Raw genomic sequence first — 22638 nt, forward strand, 5'->3', positions numbered from 1 at the left:
TACAGTCGTTAGTTAGTGCCTCAACAGTAATGCACAGTCTTATAGACATATATTCAAATAAAAATGACTGTTCATATTGTAACTATAGCAGCTAATATATGTTATTTTCAGGTAATAAAATATTCAGCTGTGATTGCTGTCCCCTCAATAATAAAAATCAAAGGTGAGCTCTTCAAGTCGTCAAACGCTGTGGCCACGCCCACAGAAAGCAGTTTACTGACGTATTCTCCATATCGGCCAATAGAAACCGAGGCCACGTTTCGGTGCAGAATTTGAACAGAGTAGCAGACCGCAAAACGACGCGTGGACACAGATAGCAACCTTTCATGTGTTGTATTGTGTTAAAAAGAGACGTATTTAGTTAAGGTAACACGTTTTTTGTTTAAATCCCCGGTGGAGCGTAACCATGAGGAGAAGGTTAGTCCCCCAAAATTGTTTGTGTGGGTTGCTGTGTTTGGATGATGTCCTTGACTGTTGTTAACGTTAGCTAGCTAACTAATAATGAGAGCTAGCATAGCATACTAAACAAGGTTAAATAGATGAATGTTGGCACACAGTACTTCAGTAGCTAAAGTTATCCCGTCGGTAATAACTCACATTAGTTATGCTACCGTTACTACTGTAGTACCTAACTAGTTCACTTTATCTGGCTAGCTAAATTGGGCTACACGGCTAACTAACCGTTTGGTAATCGCCTTAACTTGATATTAAAATGATAAGCTGGCATAACTAGCTGGCTAACGTTCCTGTAAAGTATGTAAAGATGAGCTAACGTTAGCTAAACATATGTTTTTAAATACAATGGATAGTTTAACTAGATGGACTGTTTTGGCAACTCAATTAACGTAGTCGACTAACCTGTTTAGCCTGCCAAGAGGAATGTCAACCAGCTACTGATCAGACAAAATGTCCATGACAACTTGGCTACAGTAGCTACGTGTCACCTGACACCGTCGAGAACCTGCTCAGTTACTCTGTTGATCAACAACAAGCTCTGCAATGCACACAAAATAATATATGGAGAGTTGTGAACCTAATCTGTACTCTTTCCTATAGTTGCAGGCTGCAGCATTCATAACACATGTATGTGACATGCTTTCACCTACTTAAAATGTTCCTCTACAGTGAAGTCCATGCTGCAGAATCTGTGGCATGTCTGAATCGAGCCCTGAACCAGTTGAAGGACATCTGGGAAGAAATAGGTATTCCAGAGGACCAACGAATACAGAGGACTGATGTAGTCAAGAAACATATCAAAGTGAGTTTGGGGTTCATTCCAAAAGGTGATTAAGGTAGTTTGATGTAGTCAAGAAACATATCAAAGTGAGTTTGGGGTTTATTCCAAACGATGATTAAGGTAGTTTGCTAGCCTGCTACGAGATGTGTTTGTGCTGTCTTGTGGCTTACTTAACTCCCTTGGTCATTGCCATGCATTGTTGTGACAATGACCATAGTAGTTGACAAATGGCAAGACAGTACAAAATGAGCTGGAGCCAGGACGGTAAATTCACTTATTAACCAATGGAGCCAGCACGGTAAACTAACTTATTACCCAATGGAGCCAGGACGGTAAATTCACTTATTACCCAATGGAGCCAGGACGGTAAATTCACTTATTACCCAATGGAGCCAGGACGGTAAATTCACTTATTAACCAGTGGAGCCAGGACGGTAAAATTCACTTATTACCCAATGGAGCCAGGACGGTAAATTCACTTATTAACCAGTGGAGCCAGGACGGTAAATTCACTTATTACCCAGTGGAGCCAGGACGGTAAACTAACTTATTACCCAATGGAGCCAGGACGGTAAACTCACTTATTACCCAATGGAGCCAGGACGGTAAACTCACTTATTACCCAATGGAGCCAGGACGGTAAACTCACTTATTACCCAATGGAGCCAGGACGGTAAACTAACTTATTACCCAATGGAGCCAGGACGGTAAACTCACTTATTACCCAATGGAGCCAGGACGGTAAACTTATTAACCAATGGAGCCAGGACGGTAAACTTATTACCCAATGGAGCCAGGACGGTTAACTTATTAACCAATGGAGCCAGGACGGTTAACTTATTAACCAATGGAGCCAGGATGGTTAACTTATTAACCAATGGAGCCAGGACGGTAAACTTATTACCCAATGGAGCCAGGACGGTAAACTCACTTATTACCCAATGGAGCCAGGACGGTAAACTCACTTATTACCCAATGGAGCCAGGACGGTAAACTTATTAACCAATGGAGCCAGGACGGTAAACTTATTACCCAATGGAGCCAGGACGGTTAACTTATTAACCAATGGAGCCAGGACGGTTAACTTATTAACCAATGGAGCCAGGATGGTTAACTTATTACCCAATGGAGCCAGGACGGTAAAATTCACTTATTAACCAGTGGAGCCAGGACGGTAAATTCACTTATTACCCAGTGGAGCCAGGACGGTAAACTCACTTATTACCCAATGGAGCCAGGACGGTAAACTCACTTATTACCCAATGGAGCCAGGACGGTAAATTCACTTATTACCCAATGGAGCCAGGACGGTAAATTAACTTATTAACCAGTGGAGCCAGGACGGTAAATTCACTTATTACCCAGTGGAGCCAGGACGGTAAACTAACTTATTACCCAATGGAGCCAGGACGGTAAACTCACTTATTACCCAATGGAGCCAGGACGGTAAACTCACTTATTACCCAATGGAGCCAGGACGGTAAACTCACTTATTAACCAATGGAGCCAGGACGGTAAACTTATTAACCAATGGAGCCAGGACGGTTAACTTATTACCCAATGGAGCCAGGACGGTTAACTTATTAACCAATGGAGCCAGGACGGTAAACTTATTAACCAATGGAGCCAGGACGGTAAACTTATTAACCAATGGAGCCAGGACGGTAAACTTATTACCCAATGGAGCCAGGACGGTAAACTTATTACCCAATGGAGCCAGGACGGTAAATTCACTTATTACCCAATGGAGCCAGGACGGTAAATTCACTTATTAACCAGTGGAGCCAGGACGGTAAATTCACTTATTAACCAATGGGGCCAGGACGGTAAATTCACTTATTAACCAATGGGGCCAGGACGGTAAATTCACTTATTAACCAGTGGAGCCAGGACGGTAAATTCACTTATTAACCAATCAAATCAAATTTATTTATATAGCCCTTCGTACATCAGCTGATATCTCAAAGTGCTGTACAGAAACCCAACCTAAAACCCCAAACAGCAAACAATGCAGGTGTAAAAGCACGGTGGCTAGGAAAAACTCCCTAGAAAGGCCAAAACCTAGGAAGAAACCTAGAGAGGAACCGGGCTATGTGGGGTGGCCAGTCCTCTTCTGGCTGTGCCGGGTAGAGATTATAACAGAACATGACCAAGATGTTCAAATGTTCATAAATGACCAGCATGGTCAAATAATAATAAGGCAGAACAGTTGAAACTGGAGCAGCAGCACAGTCAGGTGGACTGGGGACAGCAAGGAGCCATCATGTCAGGTAGTCCTGGGGCACGGTCCTAGGGCTCAGGTCCTCCGAGAGAGAGAATTAGAGAGAGCATATGTGGGGTGGCCAGTCCTCTTCTGGCTGTGCCGGGTGGAGATTATAACAGAACGTGGCCAAGATGTTCAAATGTTCATAAATGACCAGCATGGTTGAATAATAGTAAGGCAGAACAGTTGAAACTGGAGCAGGAGCATGGCCAGGTGGACTGGGGACAGCAAGGAGTCCTCATGTCAGGTAGTCCTGGGACATGGTCCTAGGGCCCAGGCCAGTTGAAACTGGAGCAGCAGCATGGCCAGGTGGACTGGGGACAGCAAGGAGTCATCATGTCAGGTAGTCCTGGGGCATGGTCCTAGGGCTCAGGTCCTCCGAGAGAGAGAAAGAAAGAGAGAAGGAGAGAATTAGAGAACGCACACTTAGATTCACACAGGACACCGAATAGGACAGGAGAAGTACTCCAGATAAACAAACTGACCCTAGCCCCCCGACACATAAACTACTGCAGCATAAATACTGGAGGCTGAGACAGGAGGGGTCAGGAGACACTGTGGCCCCATCCGAGGACACCCCGGACAGGGCCAAACAGGAAGGATATAACCCCACCCACTTTGCCAAAGCACAGCCCCCACACCACTAGAGGGAAATCTTCAACCACCAACTTACCATCCTGAGACAAGGCCGAGTATAGCCCACAAAGATCTCCGACACGGTACAACCCAAGGGGGGAAACCCAGACAGGCCGACCACAACAGTGAATCAACCCACCCAGGTGACGCACCCCCCCCCAGGGACGGCACGAGAGAGCCCCAGCAAGCCAGTGACTCAGCCCCCGTAACAGGGTTAGAGGCAGAGAATCCCAGTGGAAAAAGGGGAACCGGCCAGGCAGAGACAGCAAGGGCGGTTCGTTGCTCCAGAGCCTTTCCTTTCACCTTCCCACTCCTGGGCCAGACTACACTCAATCATATGACCCACTGAAGAGATGAGTCTTCAGTAAAGACTTAAAGGTTGAGACCGAGTTTGCGTCTCTGACATGGGTAGGCAGACCGTTCCATAAAAATGGAGCTCTATAGGAGAAAGCCCTGCCTCCAGCTGTTTGCTTAGAAATTCTAGGGACAATTAGGAGGCCTGCGTCTTGTGACCGTAGCGTACGTGTAGGTATGTACGGCAGGACCAAATCAGATAGGTAGGTAGGAGCAAGCCCATGTAATGCTTTGTAGGTTAGCAGTAAAACCTTGAAATCAGCCCTTGCTTTGACAGGAAGCCAGTGTAGAGAGGCTAGCACTGGAGTAATATGATCAAATTTTTTGGTTCTAGTCATGATTCTAGCAGCCGTATTTAGCACTAACTGAAGTTTATTTAGTGCTTTATCCGGGTAGCCGGAAAATAGAGCATTGCAGTAGTCTAACCTAGAAGTGACAAAAGCATGGATTAATTTTTCTGCATCATTTTTGGACAGAAAGTTTCTGATTTTTGCAATGTTACGTAGATGGAAAAAAGCTGTCCTCGAAATGGTCTTGATATGTTCTTCAAAAGAGAGATCAGGGTCCAGAGTAACGCCGAGGTCCTTCACAGTTTTATTTGAGACGACTGTACAACCATTAAGATTAATTGTCAGATTCAACAGAAGATCTCTTTGTTTCTTGGGACCTAGAACAAGCATCTCTGTTTTGTCCGAGTTTAATAGTAGAAAGTTTGCAGCCATCCACTTCCTTATGTCTGAAACACATGCTTCTAGCGAGGGCAATTTTGGGGCTTCGCCATGTTTCATTGAAATGTACAGCTGTGTGTCATCCGCATAGCAGTGAAAGTTTACATTATGTTTTCGAATAACATCCCCAAGAGGTAAAATATATAGTGAAAACAATAGTGGTCCTAAAACAGAACCTTGAGGAACACCGAAATGTACAGTTGATTTGTCAGAGGACAAACCATTCACAGAGACAAACTGATATCTTTCCGACAGATAAGACCTAAACCAGGCCAGAACATGTCCGTGTAGACCAATTTGGGTTTCCAATCTCTCCAAAAGAATGTGGTGATCGATGGTATCAAAAGCAGCACTAAGGTCTAGGAGCACGAGGACAGATGCAGAGCCTCGGTCCGATGCCATCAAAATGTCATTTACCACCTTCACAAGTGCCGTCTCAGTGCTATGATGGGGTCTAAAACCAGACTGAAGCATTTCGTATACATTGTTTGTCTTCAGGAAGGCAGTGAGTTGCTGCGCAACAGCCTTCTCTAAAATCTTTGAGAGGAATGGAAGATTCGATATAGGCCGATAGTTTTTTATATTTTCTGGGTCAAGGTTTGGCTTTTTCAAGAGAGGCTTTATTACTGCCACTTTTAGTGAGTTTGGTACACATCCAGTGGATAGAGAGCCGTTTATTATGTTCAACATAGGAGGGCCAAGCACAGGAAGCAGCTCTTTCAGTAGTTTAGTTGGAATAGGGTCCAGTATACAGCTTGAAGGTTTAGAGGCCATGATTATTTTCATCATTGTGTCAAGAGATATAGTACTAAAACACTTGAGCGTCTCTCTTGATCCTAGGTCCTGGCAGAGTTGTGCAGACTCGGGACAACTGAGGTTTGGGGGAATACGCAGGTTTAAAGAAGAGTCCGTAATTTGCTTTCTAATAATCATAATCTTTTCCTCAAAGAAGTTCATGAATTTATCACTGCTAAAGTGCAAGTCATCCTCTCTTGGGGAATGCTGCTTTTTAGTTAGCTTTGCCACAGTATCAAAAAGGAATTTCGGATTGTTCTTATTTTCCTCAATTAAGTTAGAAAAATAGGACGATCGAGCAGCAGTAAGGGCTCTTCGGTACTGCACGGTACCATCCTTCCAAGCTAGTCGGAAGACTTCCAGTTTGGTGTGGCGCCATTTCCGTTCCAATTTTCTGGAAGCTTGCTTCAGAGCTCGGGTATTTTCTGTGTACCAGGGAGCTAGTTTCTTATGAGACATTTTTTTAGTTTTTAGGGGTGCAACTGCATCTAGGGTATTGCGCAAGGTTAAATTGAGATCCTCAGTTAGGTGGTTAACCGATTTTTGTCCTCTGGCGTCCTTGGGTAGGCAGAGGGAGTCTGGAAGGGCATCAAGGAATCTTTGTGTTGTCTGTGAATTTATAGCACGACTTTTGATGTTCCTTGGTTGGGGTCTGAGCAGATTATTTGTTGCAATTGCAAACGTAATAAAATGGTGGTCCGATAGTCCAGGATTATGAGGAAAAACATTAAGATCCACAACATTTATTCCATGGGACAAAACTAGGTCCAGCGTATGACTGTGAGAGTGAGTGGGTCCAGAGACATGTTGGACAAAACCCACTGAGTCGATGATGGCTCCAAAAGCCTTTTGGAGTGGGTCTGTGGACTTTTCCATGTGAATATTAAAGTCACCAAAGATTAGAATATTATCTGCAATGACTACAAGGTCTGATAGGAATTCAGGGAACTCAGTGAGAAACGCTGTATATGGCCCAGGAGGCCTGTAAAACAGTAGCTATAAAAAGTGATTGAGTAGGCTGCATAGATTTCATGACTAGAAGCTCAAAAGATGAAAACGTCATTTTTTTTTGTAAATTGAAATTTGCTATCGTAAATGTTAGCAACACCTCCGCCTTTGCGGGATGCACGGGGGATATGGTCACTAGTGTAGCCAGGAGGTGAGGCCTCATTTAACACAGTAAATTCATCAGGCTTAAGCCATGTTTCAGTCAGGCCAATCACATCAAGATTATGATCAGTGATTAGTTCATTGACTATAATTGCCTTTGAAGTAAGGGATCTAACATTAAGTAGCCCTATTTTGAGATGTGAGGTATCATGATCTCTTTCAGTAATGACAGGAATGGAGGTGGTCATTATCCTAGTGAGATTGCTAAGGCGAACACCGCCATGTTTAGTTTTGCCCAACCCAGGTCGAGGCACAGACACGGTCTCAATGGTGATAGCTGAGCTGACTACACTAACTATGCTAGTGGCAGACTCCACTATGCTGGCAGGCTGGCTAATAGCCTGCTGCCTGGCCTGCACCCTATTTCATTGTGGAGCTAGAGGAGTTAGAGCCCTGTCTATGTTGGCAGATAAGATGAGAGCACCCCTCCAGCTAGGATGGAGTCCGTCACTCCTCAGCAGGTCAGGCTTGGTCCTGTTTGTGGGTGAGTCCCAGAAAGAGGGCCAATTATCTACAAATTCTATCTTTTGGGAGGGGCAGAAAACAGTTTTCAACCAGCGATTGAGTTGTGAGACTCTGCTGTAGAGCTCATCACTCCCCCTAACTGGGAGGGGGCCAGAGACAATTACTCGATGCCGACACATCTTTCTAGCTGATATGCACTCAGAAGCTATGTTGCGCTTGGTGATCTCTGACTGTTTCATCCTAACATCGTTGGTGCCGACGTGGATAACAATATCTCTATACTCTCTCTCCTGAATTGAACCAATGGAGCCAGGACGGTAAAATTCACTTATCACCCAATGGAGCCAGGACGGTAAATTCACTTATTACCCAATGGAGCCAGGACGGTAAATTCACTTATTAACCAGTGGAGCCAGGACGGTAAATTCACTTATTAACCAATGGATTGTATTTTGACCTGTGTGTGTTCTATTCTACTAGGGCTTGCTGGACATGATGATCGCAGAGGAGGACTGTTTACGGAAGAGATTGATGAGCAGCATAGAGTCCTGTCGCAAAGAGCTGGATGTTCTGTGCACTGAGCTTCAACTATCCCCCTTTGAGGTCCACTTCTCTCTTGACTTGAGTTAAGCTTATTCCTGCTACTAGTGGAGCAAAAATATGCATTATTCTGTCTTTAGAATCCAAATTGGTACACGCAATATTGTTACAGTAAAGATTTTACTTGTATCTTTTGCTATGTGACCTGATTTTTTTTTTTTACTATAGAAATGAAGGATTCTAGCTTTATTACCTCAAATATTTTTCATTGTGCTCCTGAATTACTTTGTGCTCCTACATCTTCCAAATTAGGCTCACATGTGCTCCTCGTAGAAAAATGTCAGTATATAGCCATGTGTTACTTCATTATCCTAATGTTTCAGCTTGTTGATGTTCCTTTCAACCCGTCTCGATGTGTCTATAGGAGGACGAGGGGAGGACGATGCTGCAGCTGGAGAAGGACATTCGGTCACGGCTGGAGGTGATGATGAAACAGAAGAGTCAGAGGATTAAAGACCTGAAGACTCTGTACAAGCAGGACCGGGAGCTGTGTGACATCATGTGTTCAGTTCCCTTCAGTATCGACATGGACTCTGTCCCATCCCTGGAACAGCTGGACAGCTACGGCTCCTACCTGAACGATCTCACTAAAGAGAAGGTACGTCTGCATCATCCTTCATGGTATTCATACATGTCCATTTGGGGGGGGGTTCTTGGTCAGTTTGTGGTTAGCCGAAGGTAGCCTAGTGGTTAATGGCGTTGGGCCAGTAGCTGAACGGTTACTGTTTTGAATCACCGAGCTGACTAGGTAAAAAATCTGTCTGTGTCCTTGAGTAAGGCACTAACCATAATTGCTCATGTAAGTCGCTCTGGATAAGAACGTCTGCTAAATGACTAAAATATAAAAGTAAAATGAACAATTTATGGCCCTAAGAATAGTATGATGTACAATAGACATAGGAAAGTGGGCCTGTCGCTTAAGCACAGCAAACCCAATATACACAGATTTCTTTTAGATTAATTTGAGAATTGCAGCGCTGTATGTTTGAAGAGGCATGAAGTGATACAATTCGGATGCATATTTAATAGTGCTGAGCGATTAACCAACATTTCTGTAATTTTTTGTTTTTTAACTTATGGCTGGGGGCAGTTTTGAGTAGCTTGGATGAATAAGGTGCCCAGAGTAAACTGCCTGCTACTCAGTCCCAGTTGCTAATATATGCATATTAGTAGTATATTTGGATAGAAAACACTCTGAAGTCTCTAAAACTGTTTCAATGATGTCTGTGAGTATAACAGAACTCATATGGCAGGCAAAAACCTGAGAAAAATCCAACCAGGAAGTGGGAAATCAGAGGTTAGTAGCTGATTTTCAACTAATTTCCTATTGAAGATACAGTGGGATATTGGTCATGTTGCACTTCCTAGGGCTTCCACTAGATGTCAACAGTCTTTAGAAACTTGTTTGAGGCTTCTACTGTAAAGGAGGGGCTCATACGGGCTCTTTGAGTCAGTGGTCTGGCAGAGTGCCACAAGCTCGTTCACGTGAGAGGTAGCTCGCGTTCCATTGTTTTTCTACAGACAAAGGAATTCTCCGGTTGGAACATTATTGAAGATTTATGTTAAAAACATCCTAAAGATTGATTCTATACATCGTTTGACATGTTTCTACGGACTGTAATGGAACTTTTTGAAATTTCGTGTGCTCCTTGTGAACGCGCTTCGTGAGGTTGGATTTGTTTACAAAACGTGCTAACAAAAGTAGCTATTTGGACATAAATGATGGACATTATTGAACAAAACAAACATTTATTGTGGAACTGGGATTCCTGGGAGTGCATTCTGAAGAAAATCATCAAAGGTAAGTGAATATTTACAATGTTATTTCTGACTTCTGTTGACTGCACAATATGGCGGATATCTTTTTGGCTTGTTTGGTCTCTGAGTGCCATACTCTGATTATTGTATGGTTTACTTTTTCCGTTAAACTTTTGTGAAATCTGACACAGCGGTTGCATTAAGGAGAAGTGTATCTAAAGTTCCATGCATAACACTTGTATTTTCATCAACATTTATTATGAGAATTTCTATAAATTGATGTGGCTCTCTGCAAAATCACCGGATGTTTTTGGAACTACTGAACATAACGCGCCATAGTATTTAAAAAAAATATATAAATATGAACTTTATCGAACAAAACATACATGTATTGTGTAACATGAAGTCCTACAAGTGTCATCTGTAGAAGATCATCAAAGGTTAGTGGTGAATTCTATCTTTATTTCTGATTTTTGTGACTCTTCTCTTTGGCTGGAAAAATGGCTGTTTTTTCTGTGACTTGGCTCTGACCTAACATAATCGTTTGGTGCTTTCGCCGTAAAGACTATTTGAAATCGGACACTGGTGGGATTAACAAGAAGGGTATCTTTAAAATGATGTGAAATACTTATATAATAATATAATATATATGCCATTTAGCAGAGGCTTTTATCCAAAGCGACTTACAGTCATGTGTGCATACATTCTACGTATGGGTGGTCCCAGGGATCGAACCCACTACCCTGGCGTTACAAGCGCCATGCTCTACCAACTGAGCTACAGAAGGAGGAATTTTAATTATGGGATTTCTGTTTTTGATTTTGGCGCCCTGCACATTCACTGGCTGTTGTCATATCGATCCCGTTAGCGGGATCTCAGCCCTAAGAAGTTTTAAACAACAAATTGACTGACATGGGTTCAATTATTTTAATTCCATTTCGTTATATATTTTTTTTCAATGAGCTTAGTTTTTCTGGGTTGGCATGGTTACAAATGGTCTGCGGTTGTGAGGCCGGTTGGACGTACTGCCAAATTCTCTAAAACGACTTTGGAGGAGGCTTATGGTAGAGAAATTAACATTATATTCTCTGGCAACAGCTCTGGTGGACATTCCTGCAGTCATCATGCCAATTGCACACTCCCTCAACTTTAGACATCTGTGGCATTGTGTTGTGTGACAAAATTGAACATGTTAAGAGTGGCCTTTTTATTGTCCCCCAGCACAAGGTGCACCTGTGTAATGATCATGATGTTTTAATCAGCTTATTGATATACCACACCTGTCAGGTGGATGGATTATCTTGGCAAAGGAGAAATGCTTACTAACAGGAATGTAAATACATTTGAGAGAAATAAGCTTTTTGTGTGTCTGGAAAATTTCTGTGATCTTTTATTTTCAGCTCTTGAAACACGTGACCAACACTTTAAATGTTGCATTTTATATGTTCATTCAGACAATCTTTTTGTAAATTGAGATTTATGCTCTTCGTTGTATGTTCCAGGATCGTCGCCACGGTGAGTTTGTGGGTATCAAGCGTCAGATCATTGTGTGTATGGAGGAGCTGGACCAGCTGCCAGACACCAGCTTTGAGAGGGACGTGGTGTGTGAGGACGAGGAGGCCTTCTGTCTGTCCAGCGACAACATCACAGCTCTCCAACTGCTGCTGGGACAGGTGAGAACTGGGCATATAGCCCTTTTCATGTACATTCACCATTTTCTGCTATTTTCTGTCAGAATGCTTCATTTATTTAAAGATGTGCCATATTGATTACAATGGCACAGAAGAGGCTGATGTTCCACGTGTCCCCAACCTATTGTGTTTTTTTTTTTTTTTTTTTTTTTGTTAATAACTTACTTTGTGCATAATGTTGCCGCTACCAAAAATAACTTCTGGACATCAGGACTGCGATTTACTCGTCACTGGCAGAATCCTTTTTTTCCCTTTAATGAGTCCGACGTGAACGATATACTGCTTTCTCGGGAACAGGCCCAAATCCCCGTGATTTGCGTGAAGAGGGGGAGAAAAGGGGGCCAGAGGGCAGGCTGCCTTTGGAGAATTTTTACGTGATCGAATAAACCCCCACTTCCTTCCATTCTGCTAGCAAACATGCAATGTTTGGAGAATAAAATCAATCATCTACGAGGAAGATTAAACTACCAACTGGACATTCAAAACTGTAATATCTTACGCTTCACGGAGTCGTGTCTGAATGACGACACTATCAACATACAGCTGGCTGGTTATACCGGCAGGATAGGACAGCAGCGTCTGGTAAGACGAGGGGATCCTCAACACGGACCCCTCGGGTGCATTCTCAGTCCCCTCCTGTATTCCCTGTTCACTCATGACTGGATGGACCAAAAAAAGCCGATACCGATTAATCTGATTACTTATAATTAATGACAATTACAACAATACTGAATGAACACTTATTTTAACTTAATATGATTATTTATAATTAATGACAATTACAACAATACTGAATGAACACTTATTTTAACTTAATATAATACATCAATAAAATCTATTTAGCCTCAAATAAATAATGAAATTTGGTTGAAATAATGCAAAAACAGAGTGTTGGCGAAGAAAGTAAAAGTGCAATATGTGCCATGTAAGAAAGCTAACGTTTCAGTTCCTCGCTCAGAACATGAGAACATATGAAAGCTGGTGGTTCCTTTTAACATGCGACTTCAATATTCCCAGGTAAGAAGTTTTAGGTTGTAGTTATTATAGGACTATTTCTCTCTATACGATTTGTATTTCATATACCTTTGACTATTGGATGTTCTTATAGGCACTTTAGTATTGCCGGTGTAACAGTATAGCTTCCATCTCGCTCCTACCTGGGCTCGAACCAGGAACACATCAACAACAGCCACCCTCGAAGCAGCGTTACCCATGCAGAGCAAGGGGAACAACTACTCCAAGTCTCAGAGCGAGTGACGTTTGAAACGCTATTAGCGCACACCCCGCTAACTAGCTAGCCATTTCACATCGGTTACACAAGCCTAATCTCGGGAGTTGATAGGCTTGAAGTTATAAACAGCTCAATGCTTGGATTATTGCGACGAGCAGCTGGCAAAACGCACAAAGTGCTGTTTGAATGAATGCTTACAAGCCTGCTGGTGCCTACCATCGCTCAGTCAGGCTTGCTCTATCAAACCATAGACTTAGTTATAACATAATAACACACAGAAATACGAGCCTTAGGTCATTAATATGGTCGAATCCAGAAACTATCATCTCAAAAACAAGACGTTTTGTCTTTCAGTGAAATACGGAACCGTTCCGTATTTTATCTAACGGGTGGCATCCATAAGTCTAAATATTCTTGTTACATTGCACAACTTTCAATGTTATGTCATAATTACGTAAAATGCTGGCAAATTGTTTCGTAAAGAGCCAGGCGGCCCAGACTGTTGCATATACCCTGACCCTACGTGCAATGAACGCGACACAATTTCACCTGGTTAATATTGCCTGCTAACCTTCTTTTAGCTAAATATGCAGGTTTAAAAATATATACTTCTGTGTATTGATTTTAAGAAAGGCATTTATGGTTAGGTACACGTTGGAGCAACGACAGTCCTTTTTCGCGAATGCGCACCTCATCGATTATATGCAACGCAGGACACGCTAGGTAAACTAGTAATATCATCAACCATGTGTAGTGATAACTAGTGATTATAATTGATTGATTGTTTTTTATACGATAAGTTTAATGCTAGCTAGCAACTTACCTTGGCTTCTTACTGCATTCGCGTAACAGGCAGGCTCCGCATGAGGCAGGAGGTTAGAGCGTTGGACTAGTTAACCGTAAGGTTGCAAGATTGAATCCCCGAGCAAGATTGAATCTGTCGTTCTGCCCCTGAACAAGGCAACAGAAAACTTGAAATTGGCCCTAATTAATCGGTCGACCTCTACTACAGAGGGTAGTGAGAACGTCCCAGTACATCACTGGGGCCAAGTTTCCTGCCATCCAGGACCTCTATACTAGGCGGTGTCAGAGGAAGGCCCTAAAAATTGTCAGACTCCAGTCGCCCTACTCATAGACTTTTCTCTCTGCTACAACATGGCAAGTGGTACCGGATCGCCAAGAGGCTTCTAAACAGCTTCAACCCCCCCCGAGCCATAAGACTCGTGAACGTCTAATCAAATGGCTACCCAGACTATTTTCATTGCCCCCACCCCCACCCCCTCTTTTAAACCTCTGCTACTCTCTGTTGTTATCATCTATGCATAGTCACATAATAACTCTACCTACATGTACATACTACCTCAACTAACCGGTGCTCCCGCACATTGACTCTGTACCGGTACCCCCACTGTGTATAGTATCGCTATTGTTATTTTACTGCTGCTTTTTAATTACTTGTTACTTTTATTTTTTTATTCTTATCCATATTTTTTTTAACTGAATTGTTGTGTAGGGACTCGTAAGTAAGCATTTCACTGTAAGGTCTACACTTGTGACTAATAAAATTAGCTATTGTAAGAGCAATTTCTGACTGTTTTTAGGCTTGCGTTTTAGTTTAAACTTTCTCTTGGAATGGTTTCACTCTTGTTGGGTGGTATTTGATACATCTACATAGCGATCAGATAAATGTTTACAAATGTAACACAGAAGCCCATTTGTCCATCAAAACAACACTTTAAATTTTTTACCTTTTATTTAACTAGTCAAGTCAGTTAAGAACAAATTCTAATTTTCAATGACGGCCTAGGAACAGTGGGTTAACTGCCTGTTCAGGGGCAGAATGACAGATTTGTACCATGTCAGCTCGGGGATTTGAACTTGCAACCTTCCGGTTACTAGTCCAACGCTCTAACCACTAGGCTACCCTGCCACCCCTGACCATACTTATTGTTGTGTTATTCTCAGCTGAAGGATCGCAAGACGGAGAACGAGCGAGTGTGTAGCTCCTACCGCACTAAGATCCAGGAGCTGTGGGAGAGGCTGCAGGTGCCCCAGGAGGAGAGAGCTGCCATGTCAGAACACATGGTCCAGTCCAGGACGAAGAACATGGATGCTGTGAGTTTAACATTTAAGGTTGAATTCCTGGACTGGACCATGTGTTCTGACGTACATTTTAAGATTGAATTCCTGGACTGGACCATGTGTTCTGACATACATTTTAAGATTGAATTCCTGGACTGGACCATGTGTTCTGACATACATTTTAAGGTTGAATTCCTGGACTGGACCATGTGTTCTGACGTACATTTTAAGGTTGATTTCCTGGACTGGACCATGTGTTCTGACATACATTTTAAGATTGAATTCCTGGACTGGACCATGTGTTCTGACGTACATTTTAAGGTTGAATTCCTGGACTGGACCATGTGTTCTGACATACATTTTAAGGTTGAATTCCTGGACTGGACCATGTGTTCTGACGTACATTTTAAGGTTGAATTCCTGGACTGGACCATGTGTTCTGACGTACATTTTAAGGTTGATTTCCTGGACTGGACCATGTGTTCTGACATACATTTTAAGATTGATTTGTTCTGACATACATTTTAAGGTTGATTTCCTGGACTGGACCATGTGTTCTGACATACATTTTAAGATTGATTTCCTGGACTGGACCATGTGTTCTGACGTACATTTTAAGGTTGATTTCCTGGACTGGACCATGTGTTCTGACGTACATTTTAAGGTTGAATTCCTGGACTGGACCATGTGTTCTGACGTACATTTTAAGGTTGATTTCCTGGACTGGACCATGTGTTCTGACGTACATTTTAAGGTTGCACATTTTTTGGGGGTGAATTTCCTAAAATTCTAAGTTTTGGTTGGGGGGGGGGTTCTGGGTTTCCTGCTTATTCCCTCCTGATTCCAGGAATCTTCTCATCAGGATTTCTGGGAACCTATGGAATTATGGGAAAGTTACTGGAATTTTGCAACCCTACATAATTCTTGTTTGGTGGGTCCTGTAAAGTAGAAACAAAGTGGAGGAACGTCCAGCACTATGCTATACCTAATCCAGACCCTTATTACATTTAAAATAAAAATGTTTTAAACATTTTGCATTTGCAAGGACTGCCTTTCAGAATGCCTATGACAAACCCTAGGCCCAACTTTATTTACCATGAGTAATGAATACGTTGGGAAACATTACTCACCTGAGTGAATGTTCTGAATTGAATGAATCAGTAGGTTTTGTACCCCCCCCCCCTCCCGCTCCCCAGTTACAAGCTGAGTGAATGTTCTGAATTGAATGAATCAGTAGGTTTTGTACCCCCCTCCCACTCCCCAGTTACAAGCTGAGTGCCGGAGTCTGGAGCAGCTGAAGATCGAGAACATGAGCAGTGTGGTGGAAGCCATCAGGGCCGAAGTGGCTCTGTTCTGGGAGAGGTGTTTCTACAGCCTGGAGCAGAGACAAGCCTTCACACCCTACTATGGTGGTCAGTTGTTGTTTGTAAATACAGTATCATAGTACGTGTTTTGATTGGAATGTACTACTGGGTTGCTCATGAAACCTGGTCCCTGTTTATGACTGTAATGTCCCGGGTGGTGTTCATTTGGTACATCACAGAGAAACGTTGTGCAAATGAATATGGTGTTTCTTATTAGACAATAGTAATATAATAATAATAATAATAATATATGCCATTTAGCAGACGCTTTTATCCAAAGCGACTTACAGTCAGTCATGTGTGCATACATTCTACGTATGGTCCAGGTCGTCCCCCACCTTGTTAGTCAGTTATCTTCCATTTTGGCGACCAATGAACACAACCCTGGTTGTCCGACTGAGATTGATAAATAACACACTGATACTGTAATCCCTCAGATGACTACACTGATACTGTAATCCCTCAGATGACTACACTGATACTGTAATCTCTCAGATGACTACACTGATACTGTAATCTCTCAGATGACTACACTGATACTGTAATCTCTCAGATGACTACACTGATACTGTAATCTCTCAGATGACTACACTGATACTGTAATCTCTCAGATGACTACACTGATACTGTAATCTCTCAGATGACTACACTGATACTGTAATCTCTCAGATGACTACACTGATACTGTAATCTCTCAGATGACTACACTGATACTGTAATCTCTCAGATGACTACACTGATACTGTAATCTCTCAGATGACTACACTGATACTGTAATCTCTCAGATGACTACACTGATAATATAATCCCTCAGATGACTACACTGATACTGTAATCCCTCAGATGACTACACTGAGGAGATGCTGAACTTACACCAGGTGGAGCTCCTGAGTCTGAAGAAGCACTACGAGGACCACCGAGAGCTGTTTGAAGGAGTAACCAGGTGGCAAGACAGCTGGACTCTGTTCCTGCAACTGGAGGTGAGCACTTTTTAGTGAGGAATATGATTTCAAATCTTTAATCTCCGTCTGTTTTGTGTATATTGTGTCCGTGACATCACCTTCCATCTGTCATCACGCTGAACCCCAACCCTTCACTTTTCCACTGACTCGCGAGTTTCGGGTGTGTTTCTCAAGTGAATGTATTTGTCAAGATCATGGTTGAATTCTCCACAGAAAAAGGCAACGGATCCTTCTAGATTCAACAACCGAGGAGGGAACCTTCTTAAAGAGGAGAAGCAGAGGGCCGAGCTGCAGAAAAGCCTGCCGAAGGTGAGTCTAAGGAGTGTTCTTCAGATTGTCATGTTAATTGGTTATTTCTCTACCCACAGGCTCTCTGACCTGAATAGCTGGCCTGTTTTTCTTTGTGTTCTATATTTCTGTGTTTTTATTTATTTATTGTGACACCTCAGGGGCCATTATAGAGGGGCACATTAACTTGAAACATGTTCTCTCGTGTGTTCCAGTTGGAGAAGAGCCTGAAGACCCAGATAGACCTCTGGGAGGAGGAGCAGTACAGAGAGTTCCTGGTTAACGGACAACGGTTCCTCCAGTATGTACAGGAGCAGTGGGAACTACTGCGTCTGGAGAAGGAGAGAGAGAAGAATGAGAGAGTAAGATGAGACAAAACGGCCCTGTTTGGGCGCTTTTAATGTGCTTCCCTCCTCCCTTTGAGGCAATCACTGATCTCACTTGATTAGATTGACTTCAATGTCATCAATGTCTGTCTCCTCAACACAGCTTTCCCCAACCATGTCCTAATCAGATCAGTGATATATTCTAGGAAGAGTGGGGGGGTTGCGATGACAAACAGACATCTTAACTGCGGACTATTTCCAGTGTTTTTGTAGTATATAGTGAATGTGGTTCCCATGAGATATAGTGAGTGTGATCTGTGAAACAAACAGCAACTGAAGAAGAACCAGCAGATAGAACAAGACATGCTGTATGGTACTGCTCAACGAACCCCCTCCAAAAGACACCTTGCAGAGACCCCTACGCCTGGCAAAGCAAGAAAGGTAAACCAGTTGATTTGAAACCAATGGGGTTGTTTTTGTGATCAAATTAAAGCTAATATGGGAGGGGGGGTTGGGGTGCTGTGGGATTAATTCAAGATAATTTTTGAAGAGGTAGGGTTTCAGATGTTTTTGGAAGAGACTGCTGTCCTAGTTTCAGGGGGAAGCTGGTTACACTATTAGGGTGATGAGACAGAAGCGCTTGGACTGGGCTGACTGGCCTCACTGGGCAAAGAGATCATTGATTGGCTTGGGATGTTGGGTTTGAGCAGAGCCTGACGATAGTGAGGGGCAGTTCCTCCTCAACAACCATAATGTCTAGTCTGGGTTAAAAAAACACGACCGGAATGTCTAGTCTGGGTTAAAAAAACACGACCCGGAATGTCTAGTCTGGGTTTTAAAAAAACCACGACCCGGAATGTCTAGTCTGGGTTTTAAAAAATACGACCCGGAATGTCTAGTCTGGGTTTTAAAAAACACGACCCGGAATGTCTAGTCTGGGTTTTATAAAACCACGACCCGGAACGTGTAGTCTAGGTTTTTAAAAAACACACGACCCGGAACGTCTAGTCTAGGTTTTTTTTAAAAACACGACCCGGAACGTCTAGTCTAGGTTTTTTTTAAAAACACGACCCGGAACGTCTAGTCTAGGTTTTTTTTAAAAACACGACCCGGAACGTCTAGTCTGTGTTTTAAAAAAACACGACCCGGAACGTCTAGTCTGGGTTTTAAAAAAACATGACCCGGAACGTCTAGTCTGGGTTTTAAAAAAAACACGACCCGGAACGTCTAGTCTGGGTTTAAAAAAACACGACCCGGAACGTCTAGTCTGGGTTAAAAACGGAGCAGTGTGTGAATTGTCGTTTTCTCCTTTCCCCAGCTGAATGCCACTAGCAGTATCTCCAGTTCTACTCCTAACAGCACCTTCCGCTCTGCCTTCGGCGGAACCATGTGCCAGTCGCCCGTCCTCAGACCACCTATGTCTGCCAGCAAGGTTAGTACACACGCACACACACAGAGTCCCGGTCCCCAGACCACCTACAACTGTCAGCATGGTTAGTACAGAGTCCCCAGACCACCTACGACTGTCAGCATGGTTAGTACAGAGTCCCCGGTCCTCAGACTACCTACGATTGTCAGCATGGTTAGTACACAGAGTCCCACCACCTACGACTGTCAGCATGGTTAGTACACAGTCCCTGGTCCTCAGACTCCCCAGCATGGTTAGTGAGTCATCACCCCTTATGATCATCACCGACAGTGTTTGTTTTCCTTGTCATCTCATAAGGATCCGGTCTCAATAACAGCCATGTTGAGTCAGTTGAAGAGGGGAAACGTGATAACGACATGAGACTCATAGCATGCTTAAAACGAGTAACAGACCCTATTATACCCGTCTGCTCCACATGAAGTGTTAGAGAACACTAACACCCCCCCTCCCTCCCAGATTCCTCTGAGGACCCCTGGTCGTGTTGGAAGAACCCCCCACACAGTGGAACGCAACAAGGAGAACGTCTCCCACCTGAACGGCACGGCGCTGAGAACCCCTGCCTCTCGCTGTAACATCACTGTTAACTCTGTGGCCAGCACCTATTCGGAATTTTCGGTAATTTCCCTAGGTCATCACCTACCGGCCAATCATAAACCCAGCAACACACGATCCAGTCAGAGATACGTGGCTATGCATGTCTGTACAGTGAGAGAATTGCACCAGTCTTATACACTTAAAGGAAAGATTCACCCATTTTTCGATGTTATATTGTTTTTGTGCATCTCAGAGTTGATGTTCTATCGATTACCTGGGTATCTGAGTTATTGGTGTTCAAGCAGGTAGAAATCTGTCCTGTATTAACGTACCACAGTGATGGTCTCACTACACAGGAAGTTAATAGGAAGTCTCTCTCTACACAGGAGGTTAATAGGAAGTCTCTCTCTCTACACTGGAAGTTAATAGGAAGTCTCTCTCTCTCTCTCTCTACACAGGAAGTTAATAGGAAGTCTCTACACAGGAAGTTAATAGGAAGTCTCTCTCTCTCCACAGGAAGTTAATAGGAAGTCTCTCTACACAGGAAGTTAATAGGAAGTCTCTCTCACTACACAGGAAGTTAATATGAATACAATGTTTAGATCATGAAAACGTCTAATCATACATGTCAGATTTCAATACTGGCTGATGTCATACCTCGGTAGGATGTCTTCTCTCCAAGGAGACAATCATATTCTTTATCGGGCTCCCGAGTGGTGCAGCTGTCTAATGTACTGCATCTGAGGTGTCACTACAGTCCCTGGTTCGAATCCAGGCTGTATCACATCCGGCCGTGATTGGAAGTCCCACACAATTGGCCCAGCGTTTGCCCGGGGTAGGCCGTCATTGTAAATAGGTGAATTTAGGTTTATTTTTCCTTTAAGTGAAAGCAAGCTGTCATGAATAGATTTCCTCTGACCGTCTAACTCTACATTCTATTTTAGAAGGATTTTGTCAACATTGAATCCACCGCCATTACCAGGTCTGTATGAATGGACATTTTTACATAACACCGTAACAATCAGTGAGGCTCACCATGCTAAGTTGCTAACCAAGGTTGCATGCTGAAGTTATGCCTACTTTTCAGCTTTGACTAACTGAGTGCAACCGAGAGCCCGGTCCGGTTCGGTTGGCCTAACCATCTTGTGAGGAACAATATTCACATTTTTATTGAAGATCAAACGTACACTGTTGAACTGGGCTGTGTTGCTGGGTTTTCATATTGACTTTTATCACAAGGTTTTTGGTTAAACTATTGTCACGCAGCCATGTTATTCTGTGTCTTCTATCTCTCTTCACATTTATAATAACCTTCTGGGTTTTTTGTTGTTGTTGCACACTGCACAGGAAGTTAAAGGGATGTTCCACTCACCTTCTCCAAGACAGATTTTCCTTCCTGTGTTTTGTCTTCATGTAATGTACAGGACCAGTATGTACCGCATGTATGTTTTTGTATTCGTGACTTTTAATTCTCCTCCTCCAGCGAGATCTCTCAAAAGCTTCCAAATCTAATGTCAAGACAGGACATCTGAACTCTACTGGCACTCGTCTCTGAGCTGAAGGATCAGACAGAACCACACCTGACCCTGAATCATCTGACCGAATTTCCCGGTTTCTGTCCGGGTCCATTTCTGCATGTCCAGATGAAGGGAATCTGTTAACACCTACTGAATGTAACCGCAATGAGAACAGGAACTTGCACCCCTCTGAGTCTCTCAGCTCAAATGATCTTCTAGCACTGCTGAGGTTTCACTTGTCGTCATCTCTGAGGGCTCTGAACTACTACTGCGATCCTCCATCTCTGAGGGCTCTGAACGACTACCGCGATCCTGAATCCTCCATCTCTCTGAGGGCTCTGAACGACTACCGCGATCCTGAATCCTCCATCTCTGAACGACTACCGCGATCCTGAATCCTCCATCTCTGAACGACTACCGCGATCCTGAATCCTCCATCTCTGAACGACTACCGCGATCCTGAATTCTCCATCTCTGAACGACTACCGCGATCCTGAACTATACTTTCTGGCCTCAGGTCTTCCCAGTTTATATTGTCTGTGTCCCATTTCTACATGGAGATGTCAACACCTACTGAATGTACTGAACTCTACTCATTTGTCCGAAGATTTGTATTATATTCATTCTTCTCGATTTTTAAGCTTCTCTGATCTATGAGCTGAATGAAACATTGGGAGGACTTGCTAGACCTATGGGGAAAAACAGTTTTCATTCAACTTTTAACATCCTCCAATTTATTATTTTTTTAATCATCCATGTTGGTAGTCGAGTACATTTTTGTACTTCTTATGGGGGGGCTTGTAGCAAATGATGATCGTTCTGCCATATAAACATTGGCTTTACACTACATTTTCAGTCACCCTTTTCCATTTTGGGGGGGGTGGGGCGGGGTACCACTGTGACATCGCAAAGGCATACTCCTTGACTGTTGGTGATTTGCAAACCGTAATTAAATATTTCCAAATGAGCATCCAGTTCTGCTGTCTTAATGTTTTTACAGTATTGTGAATGCAAGTGACAAGCGGCAAGGCAGTGGGGTGGAAAATAAATGTTTACTCGCAAATCAATAATCCATCATTAAAAGGACTGCCACACACTTATTTTGTGTTTCAAAATGTTATGCTACAGTGTGCCCTAATGAACATGACCCATTTTAAAAGGTAACTATATTGCTGCACATTTATCAGCGGTATAATGGGCTCTATTTA

The 22638-nt window shown here is 43.1% G+C and overlaps 1 protein-coding gene across 4 annotated transcripts; it reads left to right on the forward strand.

Annotated features, from left to right (window-relative positions):
• The first annotated feature begins 257 nt into the window (after positions 1-257).
• Positions 258-22311, forward strand: LOC124037478 (protein regulator of cytokinesis 1-like). 4 transcript variants are annotated; one of them, XM_046352219.1, is made up of 16 exons: positions 258-417; positions 1126-1258; positions 8129-8251; positions 8613-8846; positions 11509-11679; positions 14894-15043; positions 16275-16422; positions 17218-17354; positions 17550-17645; positions 17840-17986; positions 18281-18391; positions 19269-19382; positions 19836-19994; positions 20858-20895; positions 21001-21058; positions 21397-22311. In XM_046352219.1, the coding sequence occupies exons 1-15, from the start codon at positions 407-409 to the stop codon at positions 21008-21010; spliced, it is 1782 nt and encodes a 593-aa protein (XP_046208175.1). In that variant the 5' UTR covers positions 258-406; the 3' UTR covers positions 21011-21058; positions 21397-22311. The 4 variants fall into 4 exon arrangements, with proteins under 4 accessions (XP_046208175.1, XP_046208173.1, XP_046208174.1 ...); XM_046352217.1 differs by lacking the exon at positions 21001-21058; XM_046352218.1 differs by lacking the exons at positions 20858-20895; positions 21001-21058.
• Positions 22312-22638: the final 327 nt, after the last annotated feature.

Source organism: Oncorhynchus gorbuscha, linkage group LG06, assembly GCF_021184085.1.
Source record: "Oncorhynchus gorbuscha isolate QuinsamMale2020 ecotype Even-year linkage group LG06, OgorEven_v1.0, whole genome shotgun sequence".
NCBI lineage: Eukaryota > Metazoa > Chordata > Actinopteri > Salmoniformes > Salmonidae > Oncorhynchus > Oncorhynchus gorbuscha.